At 38.7% G+C, this 19,444-nt stretch overlaps 1 protein-coding gene across 1 annotated transcript in view; it reads right to left on the bottom strand.

Moving 5' to 3' along the window:
* The window catches only part of B3GLCT (beta 3-glucosyltransferase), a 118,935-nt gene that overhangs the window by 33,500 nt on the left and 65,991 nt on the right, over positions 1-19,444 (bottom strand). Inside the window, exons 11-12 of the mRNA XM_036070514.2 lie at positions 13,223-13,336; positions 462-561 (exon numbers count right to left, since the gene is read on the bottom strand). Coding sequence (XP_035926407.2) covers positions 462-561; positions 13,223-13,336 — 214 coding nt within the window. The remainder of the gene's footprint in view (positions 1-461; positions 562-13,222; positions 13,337-19,444) is intronic.

Below are 19,444 nucleotides of genomic sequence, written 5' to 3' on the forward strand. Positions count from 1 at the left end.
CACATGTGTACTGATCAATACTTGAAGGGAGGCCCCACAGATCTCTGGTGTTCTCCTTCTATGCAGCTCTCCCTCTCCAGTGCTCTGTCCTGCAAATTAATGGCCTCAGTCAGTCACCCCAGGCTCTCAGCATCATCTCTTCAACTCCAGGGTTGCCCAGGTTCCACCTAAGTTCCCCTCCCTCAGCAACTATTTATACTTCCTTAAGGCAGTTAGCTGGGGCTGTCATAGAACTCACCTCCTATGTTTCATGTGTCTCAGGGGTCATTGTCCTTTTGACCCCTAGAGACACGTGAAACATAGGAGGTGAGTTCTATGACATTTCATATATATATATATATATATATGAAATCTAGTCCCTGTTACTCCATCTTGGCTAGGAGCAAAAGTACCCATCATAGCTTCTGAATATGAATATATGTAGAATTTAAAGCCATCCTAGGATGAGAAGGACTCCTTACCTTATTAATGTATCATCATCCACAATGACCAACCATGCTATTTTGTCATGGCTGTGATTCAGAAATTTTTCCAAAATGGCAAATGTCTTTCCACAATGACCTAGGAAAGGCAAGAAGAAAACTTACAGTGTGATATTTTAAAATGCACATATAATTCATTTTAGGGAGAGCCTGGGTGGTGCAGTTGGTTAAGCATCCAACTCTTGGTTTCAGCTCAGGTCATGATCTCAGGATCATTAGATGGAGCCCCACATTGGGCTCAGCACTCAACAGGGAGTCTGAGTTTCTCTCTCCTCCTCTGCCCCTCCCCACCCCCTGCACTCTCCCTTTAAGTAAATCTTTGTTTTAAAATGAATTATATGTTTTATTTTTTAATTTTTTTTAAGTTTTAAAAGCTTAAATCCTGATATGTACACATAGAAATTTTAAAAATTAGCCTTTTCTAATTTTCATAGACCTAGTGAAACAGTGGGAACTTCAGAGATCATGAAGTCTAAGCCATTTATTTCACACATGGGGAAATGGGAAACCCAGAGAGAGGAGGTCACTTGTTCTAGCTCTGCCTCAGATTAGCTTAGTATCTTTGCTCCAAAGTTGTAAGCCTCCTAGAAACTACAGAAGCTTGGCACCTTTCCTTAGGTATATTCTGAAGGAACTGTTAGAACCCCAAGCATTACAACTATAGGGAAACAATGGTACACACCAGATTTTGGGTGTATTTTGGTCTGTTAGAAGAAACTGCCTCCCAAAATTTTAAAGAAAAACTTTATACATGTACATGTGTGTGTGTGTGTGTGTGTATATATATATATATATACATATATATATATATATATGGAATATGACTGTAAAGATAAAAATTAAAGATTTTAAAAGAGGAATTGATAAGTTGGTTGAAAAAAGGAAGAAGAATAAAAAAAGTGGTCAGGCAGGAGACTAGAACAAAGCCATACATTAGATTTAGGATATATTTTGGTCTGTTAGAAGAAACTGTATCCCAAAATTTTAAAGAAAGAAAAACATATATATATATATATATAAAACATAAAGTTAAATACAATGAAGGGATAGAATATGACTGTAAAAGTGAAAATTAAAAGATTTTTAAAAAAGGAATTGATAAAATATGGCTGTCCTCCAAAGCTTTATGGAAAGCTTTCAAGGAACAAAAGCTCCCGAGACCAAACCTGAGCAGATTACTTAGCCGGGACCCGGCAAGGGCAGAGGAATTCCGCCTCCAGAAAAGACATTTAAGAATCACTGAAACAGGGGCACCTGGGTGGCTCAGTCGTTAAGCGTCTGCCTTCGGCTCAGGTCATGATCCCAGGGTCCTGGGATCGAGCCCCGCATCAGGCTCCCTGCTCCGCGGGAAGCCTGCTTCTCTCTCTCCCGCTCCCCCTGCTTGTGTTCCCTCTCTCACTATCTCTCACTGTCAAATAAATAAATAAAATAAAATCTTAAAAAAAAAAAAAAAATCACTGAAACAGGCCCCTCCCCCAGAAAATCAGCAAGAACAGCCAGCCAAGACCAAATTTACAGATCAATGAGAACGTCAGAACTCCAGCACTAGGGGAATACAACACATAGAATTCATGGCTGTTTTCCCATGATTCATTAGTCTTTGAAAGTTAATCAATCTTTGAAATTTTTTTTCTTTTTCTTTCAATTGTTCTTTCCTTTTTCAACCAACATATTTTATCAATTCCTTTACAGTCATATTCCATCCCTTCATCGTATTTACCCTTATTTTTGTGTGTGTGTATATACATGTGTATGTATATGTATAAAGTTTTTCTTTCTTAAAATTCTGGGAGGCAGTTTCTTCTAACAGACCAAACTACACCCAAAATCTAGTGTGTAGCTCTTTCTATTCCACAGCCTGATCATATTCTTTTTTTTTTTTCCTTTTCCCCCTGGTTTTGGGTCTCTTCTGATTTGTTTAGTGTATATTTTTCTGGGATCATTGTTACCCTTTTAGCATTTTGTTCTATTCTTTTCGGGATAAAATGACAAAACGTAAAAACTCATCTCAAAAAAAAGAACAAGAGACAGTACCGACTGCCAGAGACCTAATCAATACGGACATTAGTAAGATGTCTGAACCAGAGTTCAGAATGACAATTACAAAGATACTAGCTGAAAAAAGCATAGAAGATACTACAGAATCCCTTTCTGGAGTAATAAAAGAACTAAAATCTAACCAAGTCTAAACCAAAATGGCTATTAATGAGGTGCAATCAAAAATGGAGGCTCTAACTGCTAGGATAAATGAGGCAGAAGAGAGAATCAATCAGTCATATAGAAGACCAAATGATGGAGAATAAAGAAGCTGAGAAAAAGAGAGGGAACTACTGGATCATGAGGGCAGAATTCGAGAGAGAAGCAATATTAGAATACTTAGGATCCCAAAAGAAGAAGAAAGAGAGAGAGGGGCAGAAGGTCTATTGGAGCAAATTATAGCAGAGAACTTCCCTAATTTGGGGAAGGAAACAGGCATCACAACCCCCTCAAAATGAATAAAAATAGGTCAATACCCTGACACCTAATAGTAAAATTACAAGTCTCAGAGACAATGAGAAAATCCTGAAAGCAGCTCGGGACAAGAGGTCTGTAACCTACAACAGTAGAAACATTAGATTGGCAGCAGACCTATCCACAGAGACCTGGCAGGCCAGAAAGGACTGGCATGATATATTCAGGGCACTAAATGAGAAAAATATGCAGCCAAGAATACTATATCCAGCTAGGCTGTCATTGAAAATAGAAGAAGAGATAAAAAGCTTCCAGGAAAAACAAAAAGAATTTGGGAAAACCAAACCAGCCCTACAAGAAATACTGAAAGAGATCCTCTAAGCAAAGAGAGAGCCTAAAAGCAACATAGACCAGAAAGGAACACAGACAATACACAGTAACAGTCACCTTACAGGCAATACAATGGAACTAAATTCCTATCTTTCAATAGTTACCATGAATGTAAATGGGCTAAATGCCCCAATCAAAAGACACAGAGTAACAGACTGGGTATAAAAACAAGACCCATCAATATGCTATCTGCAAGAGACTCATTTTTAGACCCAAAGACACCTCCAGATTTAAAATGAGGGGGTGGAAAACCATTTACCATGCTAATGGACATCAAAAGAAAGCTGGGGTGGCAATCCTTGTATCAGACAAATTAGATTTTAAACCAAAGACTGTAATAAGAGATGAGGAAGGACACTATATCATTCTTAAAGGGTATATCCAGCAAGAAGATCTAACAATTTTAAATATCTATGCCCCTAACACGGGAGCAACCAATTATATAAGCCAATTAATAATAAAATCAAAGAAACACATTGATAATAATAGTAGGGGACTTTAACACCCCCCTCACTGAAATGGACAGATCATCTAAGCAAAAGATCAACAAGGAAATAAAGGCTTTAAATGACACACTGGACCAGATGGACTGCACAGATAGATATATCCAGAATATTCCATCCCAAAGCAACAGAACACACATTCTTCTCTAGTGCACATGGAACATTCTCCAGAATAGATCACATCCTGGATCACAATCAGGTCTCAACCGGTACCAAAAGATTGGGATCATTCCCTGCATATTTTCAGACCACAATGCTTTGAAACTAGAACTCAATCACAAGAGGAAAGTTGGAAAGCACTCAAATACATGGAGGCTAAAGAACATCCAATAAAGAATGAATGGGTCAACCAGGAAGTTAAAGAAGAATTTTTAAAAAATCATGAAAACAAATGAAAGTGAAAACACAACTGTACAAAATCTTTGGGATGCAGCAAAGGCGGTCCTAAGAGGAAAGTATATAGCAATACAAGCCTTTCTTAAGAAACAAGAAAGGTCTCAAATACACAACCTAACCCTGCACCTAAAGGAGCTGGACAAAGAACAGCAAATAAAGCCTAAACCCAGCAGGAGAAGAGAAATAATAAAGATCAGAGCAGAAGTCAATGAAATAGAAACCAAAAGAACAGTAGAACAGATCAACGAAACTAGGAGCTGGTTCTTTGAAAGAATTAACAAGATTGATAAACCCCTGGCCAGACTTATCAAAAAGAAAAGAGAAAGGACCCAAATAAATAAAATCATGAATGAAAGAGGAGAGATCACAACCAACACCAATGAAAGACAAACAATTATAAGAACATATTTGAGCAACTATATGCTAGGAAATTAGATAATCTGGAAGAAATGGATGCATTCCTAGAGACATAAACTACCAAAACTGAACAGGAAGAAATAGGAAGCCTGAACAGACCCATAACCACTAAGGAAATTGAAGCAGTAATCACAAATCTCCCAACAAACAAGAGCCCAGGGCCAGATGGCTTCCCAGGGGAATTCTACCAAACATTTAAAGAAGGGGTGCCTGGGTGGCTCCGTCATTGAGCATCTGCCTTCGGCTCAGGTCATGATCCCAGGGTCCTGGGATCGAGCCCCGCATCGGGCTCCCTGCTCCACAGGAAGCCTGCTTCTCCCTCTCCCACTCCCCCTGCTTGTGTTCCCTCTCTGTGTGTCTGTCAAATAAATAAATAAAATCTTTAAAAAAAAAAATACCTATTTTTCTGAAACTGTTCCAAAAAATAGAAATGGAAGGAAAACTTCAAACTCATTTTATGAGGCCAGCATTACCTTGATCCCAAAACCAGACAAAGACCCCACCAAAAAGAATTATAGACCAATATCCCTGATGAACATGGATGCCAAAATTCTCACCAAATTACTAGCCAATAGGATCCAACAGTACATTAAAAGGGTTATTCACCATGACCAAGTGGGATTTATTCCTGGGCTGCAAGGTTAGTTCAACATCCACAAATCAATCAATGTGATACAATACATTAATAAAAGAACAAGAACCATATGATCTTCTCAAAAGATGCAGAAAAAGCATTTTACAAAGTACAGCATACTTTCTTGATTAAAACTCTCCACAGCGTAGGGATAGAGGGTACATACCTCAATATCATAAAAGCCGTCTATGAAAAACCCACAGTGAATATCATTCTCAATGGGGAAAAACTGAGAGCTTTTCACCTAAAGTCAGGAACACGGCAGGGATGTCCACTATCACCCCTGCTATTCAACATAGTACTAGAAGTCCTAGCCTCAGCAATCAGACAACAAAAAGAAATAAAAGGCATCTGAATTGGCAAAGAAGTCAAACTCTCACTCTTTGCAGATGATATGATATTTTATGTGGAAAACCCCAAAGACTCCACCCCAAAACTGCTAGAACTCATACCAGAATTCAGTAAAGTGGCAGGATATAAAATCAATGCACAGAAATCAGTGGCATTCCTATACACCAACAACAAGACAGAAGAAAGAGAAATTAAGGAGTCGATCCCATTTACAACTGCACCCAAAACCATAAGATACCTAGGAATAAATCTAACCAAAGAGGCAGAGAATCTGTACTCAGAAATAGAATACTCATGAAAGAAATTGAGGAAGACACAAAGAAATGGAAAAACGTTCCATGCTCATGGATTGGAAGAACAAATATTGTGAAAATGTCTATGCTACCTAGAGCAATCTACACATTTAATGCAATCCCTATCAAAATACCATTAACTTTTTTTGAAGAAATGGAACAAATAATTCTAAAATTTGTATGGAACCAGAAAAGACCCCAAATAGCCAGAGGAATGTTGAAAAAGAAAAGCAAAGCTGGTGGCATCACAATTCCGGACTTCAAGCTCTATTACAAAGCTGTCATCTTCAAGACAGTATGGTACTGGCACAAAAACAGACACATAGATCAATGGAACAGAATAGAGAGCCCAGAAATGGACCCTCAACTCTGGTCAGCTAATCTTCAACAAAGGAGGAATGAATGTCCAATGGACAAAAGACAGTCTCTTCAACAAATGGTGTTGGGAAAATTGGACAGCCACATGCAGAAGAATGAAACTGGACCATTTTCTTACACCACAAAAATAGACACACACACACAAAAATAGACTCAAAATAGATGAAAGACCTAAATGTGAGGCAGGAATCCATCAAAATCCTTGAGGAGAACACAGGCAGCGACCTTTTCAGCCTCAGCCACAGCAACTTCTTCCTAGAAACATCACTAAAGGCAAGGGAAGCAAGGGCCAAAATGAACTACTGGGACTTCATCAAGATAAAAAGCTTTTGTACAGCAAAGGAAACAGTCGACAAAATCAAAAGACAACCAACAGAATGGGAGAAGATACTTGCAAATGATATGTCAGATAAAGGGCTAGTATCCAAAATCTATAAAGAACTTATCAAACTCAATACCCAGAGAACAAATAATCCAATCAAGAAATGGGCAGAAGACATGAATAGACATTTCTGCAAAGAAGACATCTAAATGGCCAACAGAGAAATGAAAAAGTGCTCAACATCACTCGACATCAGGGAAATACAAATCAAAATCTCAATGAGATACCACCTCACACCAGTCAGAATGGCTAAAATCAAGTCAGGAAATGATGTTGGCAAGGATGCGGAGAAAGGGGAACCCTCCTACACTGTTGGTGGGAATGCAAGCTGGTGCAGCCACTCTGGAAAACAGTATGGAGTTCCTCAAAAAGTTGAAAATAGAGCTACCCTATGATCCAGCAATTGCACTGCTGGATATTTACCCAAAAAATCACAAATGTAGTGATCCGAAGGGGCACGTGCACTCCAATGTTTATAGCAGCAATGTCCACAATAGCCAAACTATGGAAAGAGCCTAGGTGTCCATCAAAAGATGAAAGGATAAAGAAGATGTGGTATATATGTGTATATATATATATACATATATATATACACATATACACACACACACAATGGAATATTATGCAGCCATCAAAAAATGAAATCTTACCATTTTCAATGACGTGGATGGAACTAGAGGGTATTATGCTAAGCAAAATAAGTCAATCAGAGAAAGACAAGTATCATATGATCTCACTGATAAGAGGAATTTGAGAAACAAGACAGAGGATCATAGGGGTAGGGAGGGAAAAATGAAACAAGACGAAACCAGAAAGGGACACAAACCGTTAAGAGACTCTTAATCTCAGGAAACAAACTGAGGGTTGCTGGAGTGGTGGGGGGTGGGAGGGATGGGGTGGCTAGGTGATGGACATTGGGGAGGGTATGTGCTATGGTGAGGGCTGTGAATTGTGTCAGACTGATGAATCACAGACCTGTACCCCTGAAACAAATAATATATTATATGTTAATAAAAATAAATAATACACCCCTGATTTCAAAAAAATATTTGGTGACACAACAGAGAACAAGCTAATATTAACTAATATTAAACCACTCAATTTGACCTTTATTTTCATTTTTCTTGATCTCTTTATGTATTTTCAACCATTATTTGAAAGCCATCTCAAACTCCTGTTGTTACAAGGTAGAATATAAATAGCAATAATGTCAGACTAATCACAAATTAAGAAATCAAATAAGGAATACATGAATAAATGATTATTAAACACAACTTAAACTGAAATCTAAAAAGCAAGCTTAACCAAAAACACCTCAATGTAAAATCATTTTTCCAGAGCCTGGGGAAGATGGCAGAGGAGTAGGGAACCCTAGTTTCATCTGGTCCCCGGAATTCAGCTAGATAGCTATCAAATCATTCTGAACACCTGTGATCTCAACCGGAGGTCTAAGAATTGCTGCAATTCTACAAATAGAAAAGCGACCACTTTTTGCAAGGTAGGAAGTGCGGAGAAGTGAATCGGAGGCAATATATTGGAAGATAAACCCCTGGGGGGAAGGAGCCTCCATAAGCCTGATACCGGAAAGTGATATAGCAGTGGGGCATAAAATCAGAATTTATAGAAATCTGTTCCCAAGGGGGACGTCCCTGCCTGAAAGGTGCTCAGGTGGCAAAGCAGGCAGAATATAAGGTGGAACAGCGTGGTCTCAGGATCCCAGGGTCACAGCAAGAATGGGGGTGCCTGAGTGTGGCAAAGCTCCCAAGCATCAGAGCAGGGAAGCCAGAAGCAATCAGCAAGCCCAGGAGTGGACTCTCAGCCCTGTGTTGCTATAAACCACAAACCACGGCATGATCGGTGGACTGCTGTCTGAGCAGGGGCCCAGCAAGCAGCAAAACAGTGGCGAGAGTCCTCTCCCTGCCCCAGGAGGAGCGGCGCATGTGTGCGCTGCAGGAGTCTATATTATAAAGTTTGGAGACGTAACAGGGTCGTTTGCCTGAGATAAAAATGCTCAGTCACGGGCTGGGTGAACAGAGTGTGGATGGAAACCAGGGAGATAAGAATGACTGACTGCTTTTCTATGAGGGCTCACTGAAGAATGTGGGGTGCGAATTGTCAGTTCTGGGGCTGGAGACTGGGGCGCAACCATTTTCATCCTCTAAAGCTGAGCAGAAAGCCTTCAGGGAACAAAAGCCACAGAGAGCAACCCCAAGCAGCTTACACTGAGCCCGGGCCCCTAGCGAGGGTCGGTGCAACCCCACCCAGGCAAAGACACCTGAGAATCAGTGCAGCAGGCCCCTCCCCCAGAAGACCAGCTGGAACATCAGGCCAAGACCAAGTTTACGAAACACACAGAATTGCAAAACTCCAGGGTTAAGGGAAAATAGTATATAGAATTTGAGTTTTTTTTCTCATGATTCATTAGGCTTTCAGTTTAAATTTTTTTTTTCCTTTTCAGCTAGTTTCTTATTTTTATCAACACTTTTAAGTCTTTTTTAATTTTCGTTTTTACATTTACATATATATATTCTTCATTTTTGGCTTCCTTTCATTGTATTCAATTTTTTGTATATACGTAAGTTTTTCTTTCTTTACAATTTTGGGATCTATTTTCTAACAAACAGACCAAAATACACCCAGGACCAAGTGTATTACTCTGTTCAGTCCACCTGTTTGATTATATTCTCTTTTTCCTTTTTTTTCTTCTTTGGTTTCTGATCGCTTCTGATTTGTTTAGTACATATTTTTCAGGGGTCATGGTTGATATTTTTGTATTTTGTTATCCTGTTCATCTATTCTTCTCTGGACAAAATGACAAGACAGAAAAATTCACCCCAGAAAAGAGAAAAAGAGGCAGTACTAACTGCCAGACACTTAATCAGTATGCATATAAGAAAGATATCAGAACTAGAATTCAGAATAACGAGTATAAAGATACATCCATATTGAAAGTGAGGGCGGTGAGAACCATTTATCATGCTAATGGACATAAGAAAGCTGGGGTAGCAATCCTTATATCAGACAAAATAGATTTTATTTATTTATTTATTTTTTTAAAGATTTTATTTATTTATTTGACAGAGAGAGAGATAGCGAGAGCAGGAACACAAGCAGGGGGAATGGGAGAGGGAGAAGCAGGCTTCTTGCCGAGCAGGGAGCCCGATGTGGGACTCGATCCCAGGACCCTGGGATCATGACCTAAGCCGAAGGCAGACGCTTAACGACTGAGCCACCCAGGCACCCCAGACAAAATAGATTTTAAACCAGAGACTGTAATAAGAGATGAAGAAGATCACTGTATCATAAAGGGTCTATCCAACAAGGATCTAACAACTGTAAATATTTTTGCCCCTAACGTGGGAGCAGCCAATTATATAAACCAATTAATAACAACATTAAAGAAACACTTGATAATACAATAATAGTAAGGGACTTTAACACCCCACTCACAGCAACGGACAGATCATCTATGCAGATCAACAAGGAAATAAGGCACACTGGACCAGATGGACTTCACAGATATATACAGAGCATTCCATCCTAAAGCAAAAGAATACACGTTCTTCTCGAGTGCATATGGAACATTCTCCAGAATAGATCACACACTGAGTCACAAATCAGGTTTCAACCAGTACCAATGATTGGAATTATTCCCTAGATATTTTTAGACCACAATGCTTTAAAACTTGAACTCAATCACTAGAGGAAATTTAGAAGGAAAACAAATACATGGAGGTTAAAGAGCATCCTACTAAAGAATGAATGGGTCAACCAGGACATTAAAGAAGAATTTTAAAAATTCATGGAAACAAATGAAAATGAAAACACAACTGTTCAAAATCTTTGGGATGCAGCAAAGGCAGTCCTAAGAAACAAGAAAAGTTTCAAATACACAACCTAACTTTACACCTAAAGGAGCTGGAGAAAGAAAAGCAAATAAAGCCTAAACCAAGCAGGAGAAGAAAATAAAGATTAGAGCAGAAATCAATGAAATAGAAACCAAAAGAACAGTAGAACAGATCAACGAAACTAGGAGCTGGTTCTTTGAAAGAATTAATAAGATTGATAAACCCCTGGCCAGACTTCTCAAAAAGAAAAGAGAAAGGACCCAAATAAATAAAATCATGGATGAAAGAGGAGAGATCATGACCAACACCAAGGAAACACAATTATAAGAACATATTTGAGCAATTTATAAGCCAACAAATTAAGCAATCTGGAAGAAATGGATGCATTCCTAGAGACGTATAAACTACCAAAACTGAACCAGGAAGAAACAGAAAACCTGAACAGACACATAACCAACAAGGAAATTCAAGCAGTAATCACAAATCTCCCAACAAACAAGAGTCCAGGGGAACTCTACCAAACGTTTAAAGAAGAATTAATACTATTCTTCTGAAGCTGTTTCAAAAAAGAGAAATGGAAGGAAAACTTCCAAACTCATTCTATGAGGCCAGCATTACCTTGATCCCAAAACCAGACAAAGACCCCACCAAAAAGAATTATAGACCAATATCCCTGATGAACATGGATGCCAAAATTCTCACCAAGATACTAGCCAATAGGATCCAACAGTACATTCAAAGGGTTATTCACCATGACCAAGTGGGATTTATTCCTGGGCTGCAAGGTTGGTTCAACATCCACAAATCAATCAATGTGATACACTACATTAATAAAAGAAAGGACAAGAACCATATGATCCTCTCAATAGATGCAGAAAAAGCATTTTACAAAGTACAGCATCCTTTCTTGATTAAAACTCTCCACAGTGTAGGGATAGAGGAACATACCTCAAAATCATAAAAGCCATCTATGAAAGACCCACAGTGAATATCATCCTCAACAGGGAAAAACTGAGAGCTTTTCCCCTGAAGTCAGTAACACGGCAGGGATGTCCACTATCACCACTGTTATTCAACATAGTACTAGAAGTCCTAGCCTCAGCAATCAGACAACAAAAAGAAATAAAAGGCATCAGAATCAGCAAGGAAGAAGTCAAACTCTCACTCTTTGTAGATGATATGATACTTTATGGGGAACACCCAAAAGACTCCACCCCAAAACTGCTAGAACTCATACAGGAATTCAGCAAAGTGGCAGGATATAAAATCAATGCACAGAAATCAGTTGCATTTCTATACACTAATAATGAGACAGAAGAAAGGGAAATTAAGGAATCGATCCCACTTACAATTGCATCAACATACCTAGGAATAAATCTAACCAAAGAGGAAGAGAATCTGGACTCTGTAAACTATAGAACACTCATAAAAGAAATTGAGGGAGACACAAAGAAATGGAAAAATGTTCCATGCTCATGGATTGGAAGAACAAATATTGTTAAAATATCTATGCTTCCCAGAGCAATCTATACATTCAATGCAATCCCTATCAAAATACCATTGATATTTTTCACAGAGCTGGAACAAATAATCCTAAAATTTGTACGGAACCAGAAAAGACCCCAAAGCCAAACGAAAGTTGAAAAAGAAAACGAAAGCCACTGTCATCACAATTCTGGACTTAAAGCTCTATTACAAAGCTGTCATCATAAAGACAGTATGGTACAGGCACAAAAACAGACACATAGATCAATGGAACAGAATAGAGAGCCCAGAAATGGACCCTCACCTCTATGGTCAACTAATCTTCGACAAAGCAGGAAAGAATGTCCAATGGAAAAAAGACAGTCTCTTCAACAAATGGTGTTGGGAAATTGGACAGCCACATCAGAAGAATGAAACTGGACCATTTCCTTACACCACACACAGAAATAGACTCAAAATGGTTGAAAGACCTAAATGTGAGACAAAAATCCATCAAAATCCTAGAAGAGAACACAGGCAACAACCTCTTCGACCTCAGCCACAGCAACTTCTTGCTAGACACATCTCCAGAGGCAAGGGAAACAAAGGCAAAATGAACTATTGGGACTTCATCAAGATAAAAAGCTTTTGCATAGTGAAGGAAACAGTCGACAAAACCAAAAGACAGCCGACAGAATGGGAGAAGATATTTGCAAATGACATATCAGATAAAGCGTTAGAATCCAAGATCTATAAAGAACTCATCAAACTCAACACCCAGAGAACAAATAATCCAGTCAAGAAATGGGCAGAAGACATGAACAGACATTTTTCCAAAGAAGACATCCAAATGGCCAACAGACACATGAAAAAGTGCTCAGCATCGCTCGGCATCAGGGAAATCCAAATCAAAACCTCAATGAGATACCACCTCACACCAGTCAGAATGGCCACAATGAATTATGAAGGTATAAAAAAATATGTTAAATAATCCTAATTGTCATATGCTCAGTCAGTCATATCAACATGGCCTAACAACTTACAACCTTTCTTAATACTTATAAAGCAGCTCTTAATCTGAGAATTGATCCATATCCATGGGTAAAGATGTTGGGAGGGGAAGAAGTGAAACTTACATAAGGCAAAAATCATACTATTATAAGATATTTCATTTTTATCCTAATTTAGGATAATGGACATTCTGAATAAGAGTAGTATGAATTAATGACTCACCTCTATCTGTATTGGGAATCCCCAGATCTACTGTAGGAATGGAACTTTCTGCGTGATCACTGTAGTATTCAATGACACTTGCCTGGCCCGCCCAGGTCTGCTTTACAATGGGGACTGAAAAAATGAGAGGAGTGACAGTCACTGGCACAGTTCTGCAGGAAAGCTTAACATCATGAAGGGGAGCACAATCACCTATAAAGGAGGAGAAGCATTATTTGTTCTTCGGGTATCCCAACCTGCATGCTTTTCCTACCCTGAGAAATGTCAGGTTGTTGGTCGATGACAACACTTGCGTGGAACCCTCTCCTTGAGACGTTTTCAATGTACGTTAAACCCCAACCCTTCTCATTCCTGGTGATTCCTCATTCCTCGAGTCCATGTAGTGATCCATTTCCTAGTCTGCTTATACTGTAGTGTTTTAATTTTCCTCTTTCCCCCATAGGCTATTTCATTTAAAATTCACAACTGGATATTTCAAATGCTTCTTAGAGGGGTGAGGAATATAATTACTTCTAAGGGATGGGAATATTCTGTGTTTCTGGCTGAGATGCAAATATGTCTCCCTTACAATGGTGGGGGGACAGGGGGCTTCTCAAACTATACACGTCCCCACCCAACGATTCCAACAGAACCACGAAATCCTATCCAGGGAATGACCCTACCACTGAGAACCACTGCCTAGGATAGCTGATATTCTTGTGCTACACTTCTGAAAAATGTGGAAGAAGAAAGATTGAGAACAACTGCAGATTTTTTACCACTACCATTAACAGATAAATTGTTTTAATAAAAGAAATACAAACAACAGAAAACTTTCCCAGTTTTCTGTAATTTAAAGCTATTTTAAGCATCTGTCTCCACATTTGACAGAATTCTACCTGATCACTATTTGATATTAATTCACCCGACCAAATATCTGCGTAATTATTATATATATATATTTTTAGCTACTATCTGTGCATCTCTAAATTTTGAGAAGAGGTTTCTGTTGTTTTAATAGAAAAAAATCATCCTATCTAGATTGCAAACCCTGGCAGTTTAAGAACCTCCACTCCAGTGAACTACATCTTCAGGTCAGTATTTTGAGATTTTTTTTTTAAAGATTTTATTTATTTATTTGACAGAGACAGAGATAGCAAGAGCAGGAACACAAGCAGTGGGAGTGGGAGAGGGAGAGCAGGCTTCCCGCCGAGGAGGGAGCCCGATGTGGGACTCGATCCCAGGACCCTGGCTTAAGGCTATTTTTGGAATTAGTTTAAAGGAAGGTTTTATCCATAAAGGCAATTCATCATTTGGTACAAGACTGTTGCCACTATTAAGAATCATATAAAAATACACCAGCCATTTTAATATAGTAGGGTGCTATGATTCTATAATCCCAGAAGCATTCAACAATTTTTATCATCTGTCCCCTAATCACTGTAACTCCTGAGGCATTTGCCATATCTGGCAGCTATAAAGAATTTAAAGCTAAGCCTAAGTCTTCTATAACAGCAGATAAAGCCTTTATTTTTAACTAGGGTTGATTCTAAGTTACTTAAAACTTTTAAAATATTGGTCGATTTTATTAGCAATGTTTGAATTCTAAATTGAATTCATTCTAGTTATAAAATATTTTATATTGAGGCACTGTGTTCCTAAGTATATTAAACTTTGAGAAAATATTTCAATAGTTACATGATCAATTATCTCATTTTCAATACAGAGAGGCATACTTTCTACCCCCTAATAAAACACTAGTGAATGCCTCTTTCAAGAAGGTTTACCACAAGATAACTTATAATTGGAGCAAAGTAAAACTTGTGCTATTAAAGAAAAAACAAACCCCACTGCACAGATGGTATAAATCTTCCACATGGCTTTATAGACTTGAAGCAGGAGGAGATGTGTCTCGCTAGGAAGCACAGAACACACATTTTTACCCCGATGAATTTACTTGCAAAACTGATTACAAATGAAAATGAACTAGACACTTAAACACTGTACAAAAACTACCCCACAGTCAAATGTGAATGACTCTCGATGTTAAGATATCTGCTCTTTTCACTTGACAAATGGACTTCTTGTCTCCGTATGCACGTCAATGACAAAACCCTGGCTGCGCCTCTCTCCTCCGGAGAGGGTTAAGACACAACCCCCGACTTTAAAGATGAGGTGTACGTAAGACTGAAAGGCATCCCTTGGGGGCTGATCTAAAACAACATTTTCAGGCAATCTTGGAACCTCTTTATCGGTTCAACAGCCAGGGGGAGATCCGAACAGGGCAGCACCTGACTCCCTCCCTCTCTTCAATTAATTAATCTGATCACATCAGTTGACCCAGAGTGAAGCCTTCCACCTGGCTGCATTGCAACCCAAGCCTCATGTCTGAAATAAGCAGACAGCCCAGTACCTGTAAGCCTCTCTAACCACACACCCCTTTCAATAAGTTTGTTCACATTGGCTTCTTCCAGACAAGATGACTGCGGTAAAGATAACAGGGTGTTTTGTTTTTTCAATCTGAAAGGAATAAAGTGTTTATTTTTAGGTGCTCAGGAAGCTGTGAAAAGGAACGAAAGGCTGAGCAAATAGCAATTTTACCTCTTTAATCAGAGGGGACTGCAGCAGGAGAGCATCTCACGACCCAGCACTTGATGAACAAAGCGGTGGCTGCCACCAGATACTTAAGACACTCACAGGAATGGTGTGGCAAAATGGTGCAAAAAAAATTCTTAACATTTTCTGACAGCTCACGTCACACAGTGGAAAAACACATAATCCAAGAGGAAGTGAAGAAGCTGAATATTAAAACTCCAGAGACCTTCTCCTCACTTAAATATAATTTTACATGCTATGCCTAATTTGCTTTATATAATATGTTTAAAGTTTCTTTAAAACCCTATACTAACTGCTTGCATCTCAAGAGTGTGTTGCTATTTCAATCGTGTCAATATGTATTTCTTTCTTAAGCCAAAAGATAGAATATATTTTTGCTGTGTCCTAAGAATGCTTTATTTCATTTAAATCAGAATCCGGACACAAAGCAGTTACATAAACGTTTGTTTCACCGTTAAGCAAAAGAGGTACAAGATGTTAATACAATTTTTTAATTTTGGAACTTGCCTCATTATCAATTCTTCATTGAGAATATAAAAAATGAGTTCAACGTATATTTTCCCTTGCCTTGACTGGAGCCTTTAACAGAATGTGCCATCCCTCACCCTCACCCTGGACATGGCTGACATTATAAGGAGTCAGGAATGGGGGGCATCGTGAGGGGTCTTCTGCTGTCCCCAGGGGCAGTGCACCCACAAGTGAGAACCTGCCACCAGATACATCACCAACCGTATAGCCAACTCTCAGTTTTTCAAAGATAAATATACAGTCTTATATATGGGTCTTTTTCCTTCATTGTCATCTGGCCTTTGTAACTTCAAGTGTTTCTACCACAAAGTGCACGGGGAAAGAAAAAAGAAAAAACCCACTCCAGTCCATGTATTCGGCTTGACTATAGCAGTTATATGCTTGGACAGGGGTGGCAGTCTGAATGCCCAGCTTGGTTTATATTTTAGATCCTCTGTGGATTTCAATTTCTGGCTCTCCCCATTGCTACTGAAAATAGAAAGCCTACATTCCCACCTTCTAGCCAAGTCAAAAGTGGCCTTGAGTCTAGCAGAATGTCAACATGAATATCAAATACCATTTATCAAGTGTTAAGATTGTTACATCCAAGGAGATGACAGTACAGCTATGCTGTGGCAGAAAGAATTTGGGATTTGGAGCCAGAAAACCTGAATCCCAGCTCTCCTACTCAACAGTCTACAAGAACGGGCCAGCTGCGTCTTGTCCCACACTCCGCTTTCTCTACATGATCAAGGGAATCACGTTAATTATCACATCATAAGGAATTGTCACCATGAAGGCAGATGATACAATGTATGTAAAAAACACACCAGAAAATGTAAAAAAGATGAGCAGACGCAGTTAACATGGTGTTGTCAATGTAACGAATATGATTACTGGATAATTCTCTGGGCCAACTGGTGGTTAGACTAGTCTTCCGAAAGAAAAAGAGGAGCCCAGGGCGCCTGGGTGGCTCAGTTGGTTAAGTGACTGCCTTTGGCTCAGGTCATGATCCTGGAGTCCCAGGACTGAGTCCCGCATCGGGCTCCCTGCTCAGCAGGGAGTCTGCTTCTCCCTCTGGCCCTCCCCCTCTCATGTGCTCTCTCTCTCTCTCTCTCTCAAATAAATAAAATCTTAAAAAAAAGAAAAAGAGGAGCCCAATATGAGGAATTCTTAATCTCAGGAAACAAACAGAGGGTTGCTGGAGTGGGGGGGGCGGTGGGAGGGATGGGGTGGCTGGGTGATAGACACTGGGGAGGGTATGTGCTATGGTGAGTGCTGTGAATTGTGCAAGACTGCTGAATCACAGATCTGTACCTCTGAAACAAATAATGCAATATATGTTAAGAAAAAAAAAAAAAGAAGAAGATAGCAGGAGGGGAAGAATGAAGAGGGGGAATCGGAGGGGGAGATGAACCATGAGAGACAATGGGACTCTGAAAAACAAACTGAGGGTTCTAGAGGGGAGGGGGGTGGGAGGATGGGTTAGCCTGGTGATGGGTATTAAAGAGGGCACGTTCTGCACGGAGCACTGGGTGTTATGCACAAACAATGAATCACGGAACACTACATCTAAAACTAATGATGTAATGTATGGTGATTAACATAACAATTAAAAAATTAAAAAAAAAAAAAAAAGAAGAGGAGCCCAGTGGCCTGGCAGGCTCACTTCCATCGAGCAATATGGATATCAAAGTCCCTAAAATCCTGCTGCCTCAGACTATCTTTTCAAACAAACATCCAAGTTTAAAGATGGCTTGCCACAGAAACCCAACCGTGAAAACCTCGTAACACCTTTTAATTAAGTCTCAGGCTTCAGTGACCCCAGATTCAAATTCATAGCAGTGAATCAATGCATACAGCTTTGGGAGGTTTGGTTTTAATGCTCCTAACAGGCTTTTAAGATTTGTAATTTTTCAAGACCTTTGACTTGAAATTCAAATGTAAAAGCATTTGATGGATATCTGAAAAGATTATCTCAACCTGATGCAAATAAGAAAGCAATAAACTAGATCATTCAAAATTACTAAATTAAAATTAGCAAACTTCTTTTTCATATCTGTAGAATATGAAAAATACAACAGGGATGATCCCTAATTTTACTGCTTTACTGTCACTTGAAAAATGTTTCAAAAGAGAAAATACCACCACCACCACCATTCTTAACATCAATATTATGAAAACAGTCACTACTTCCAAGTGCAGCTTCAAGATCAAATAAATCAATTTGAACAGTTCTGCGGGCTATTTAAAAAAAAAAAAAAGGCAGTCCCTTCATTCATTTCCTTTGATACTTTTTTACAAGATATGTCAAACCTTGTCCCCAAACGCCCTCCCAGATTTGCTCCCAAAAAGCAAAAGGATATTAAATCTAGGTTAATTTTTGTGAATGATGAAAATTTTAACTACTATATTGATTTTTAATAATCTTTAGGACTCCTTGTATAATGAGTGCATATATTAGGTTGATTTAATAGGACTTGGCACTTTATATGACTATTTTAGGTAAATATGAAGGTTTATAGTTACATACTTGTATGATACTGTACACATCATAACCAGATTTTAATTGATGTTAATATCTGAATACTTCAATCCCAAATTATAATATTTTTTATTTGTAAAATGTTCCCTTTTAAAGTATAATATTTAAGTATCATATTATCAAATAAATAGTATAAATGAACTTCCCCCATAGCTCCAATCCCACGAAAACGACAGCTGGTTTAGAAATCTCTTCTACACAAATATCACACTCTTGATGAAATCGACAGTCTTTTCATGGAAAAAAATTAAAATAAATGCTAAAATTAGAAAATGCAAAAGACTGTCTAATTTTCAATTTCAGAAAAGTGCAGCTTGAAATAAGGCGAAAAAAGAAAGAAATTATGTCTACTTATATTTAGGACGGGCTTTTTCTTTTACATTATCACCATAACTTAGAATTCTGTAATGACACCAAAAACTTGAATAAAAACAACATTCATCTGCATGCCAAGATTTTCTTAAGACGGGACCACTGTGTATAAGCCACCTCTTGCCTTTTCTGCAATATAATCCACTCATGAGTGAATACGTATCTTTAAAAAGTTCCCAAGTGTGCATCCACCATAATGTAAA

Source organism: Halichoerus grypus, chromosome 4 (assembly GCF_964656455.1).
Source record: "Halichoerus grypus chromosome 4, mHalGry1.hap1.1, whole genome shotgun sequence".
Lineage (NCBI taxonomy): Eukaryota > Metazoa > Chordata > Mammalia > Carnivora > Phocidae > Halichoerus > Halichoerus grypus.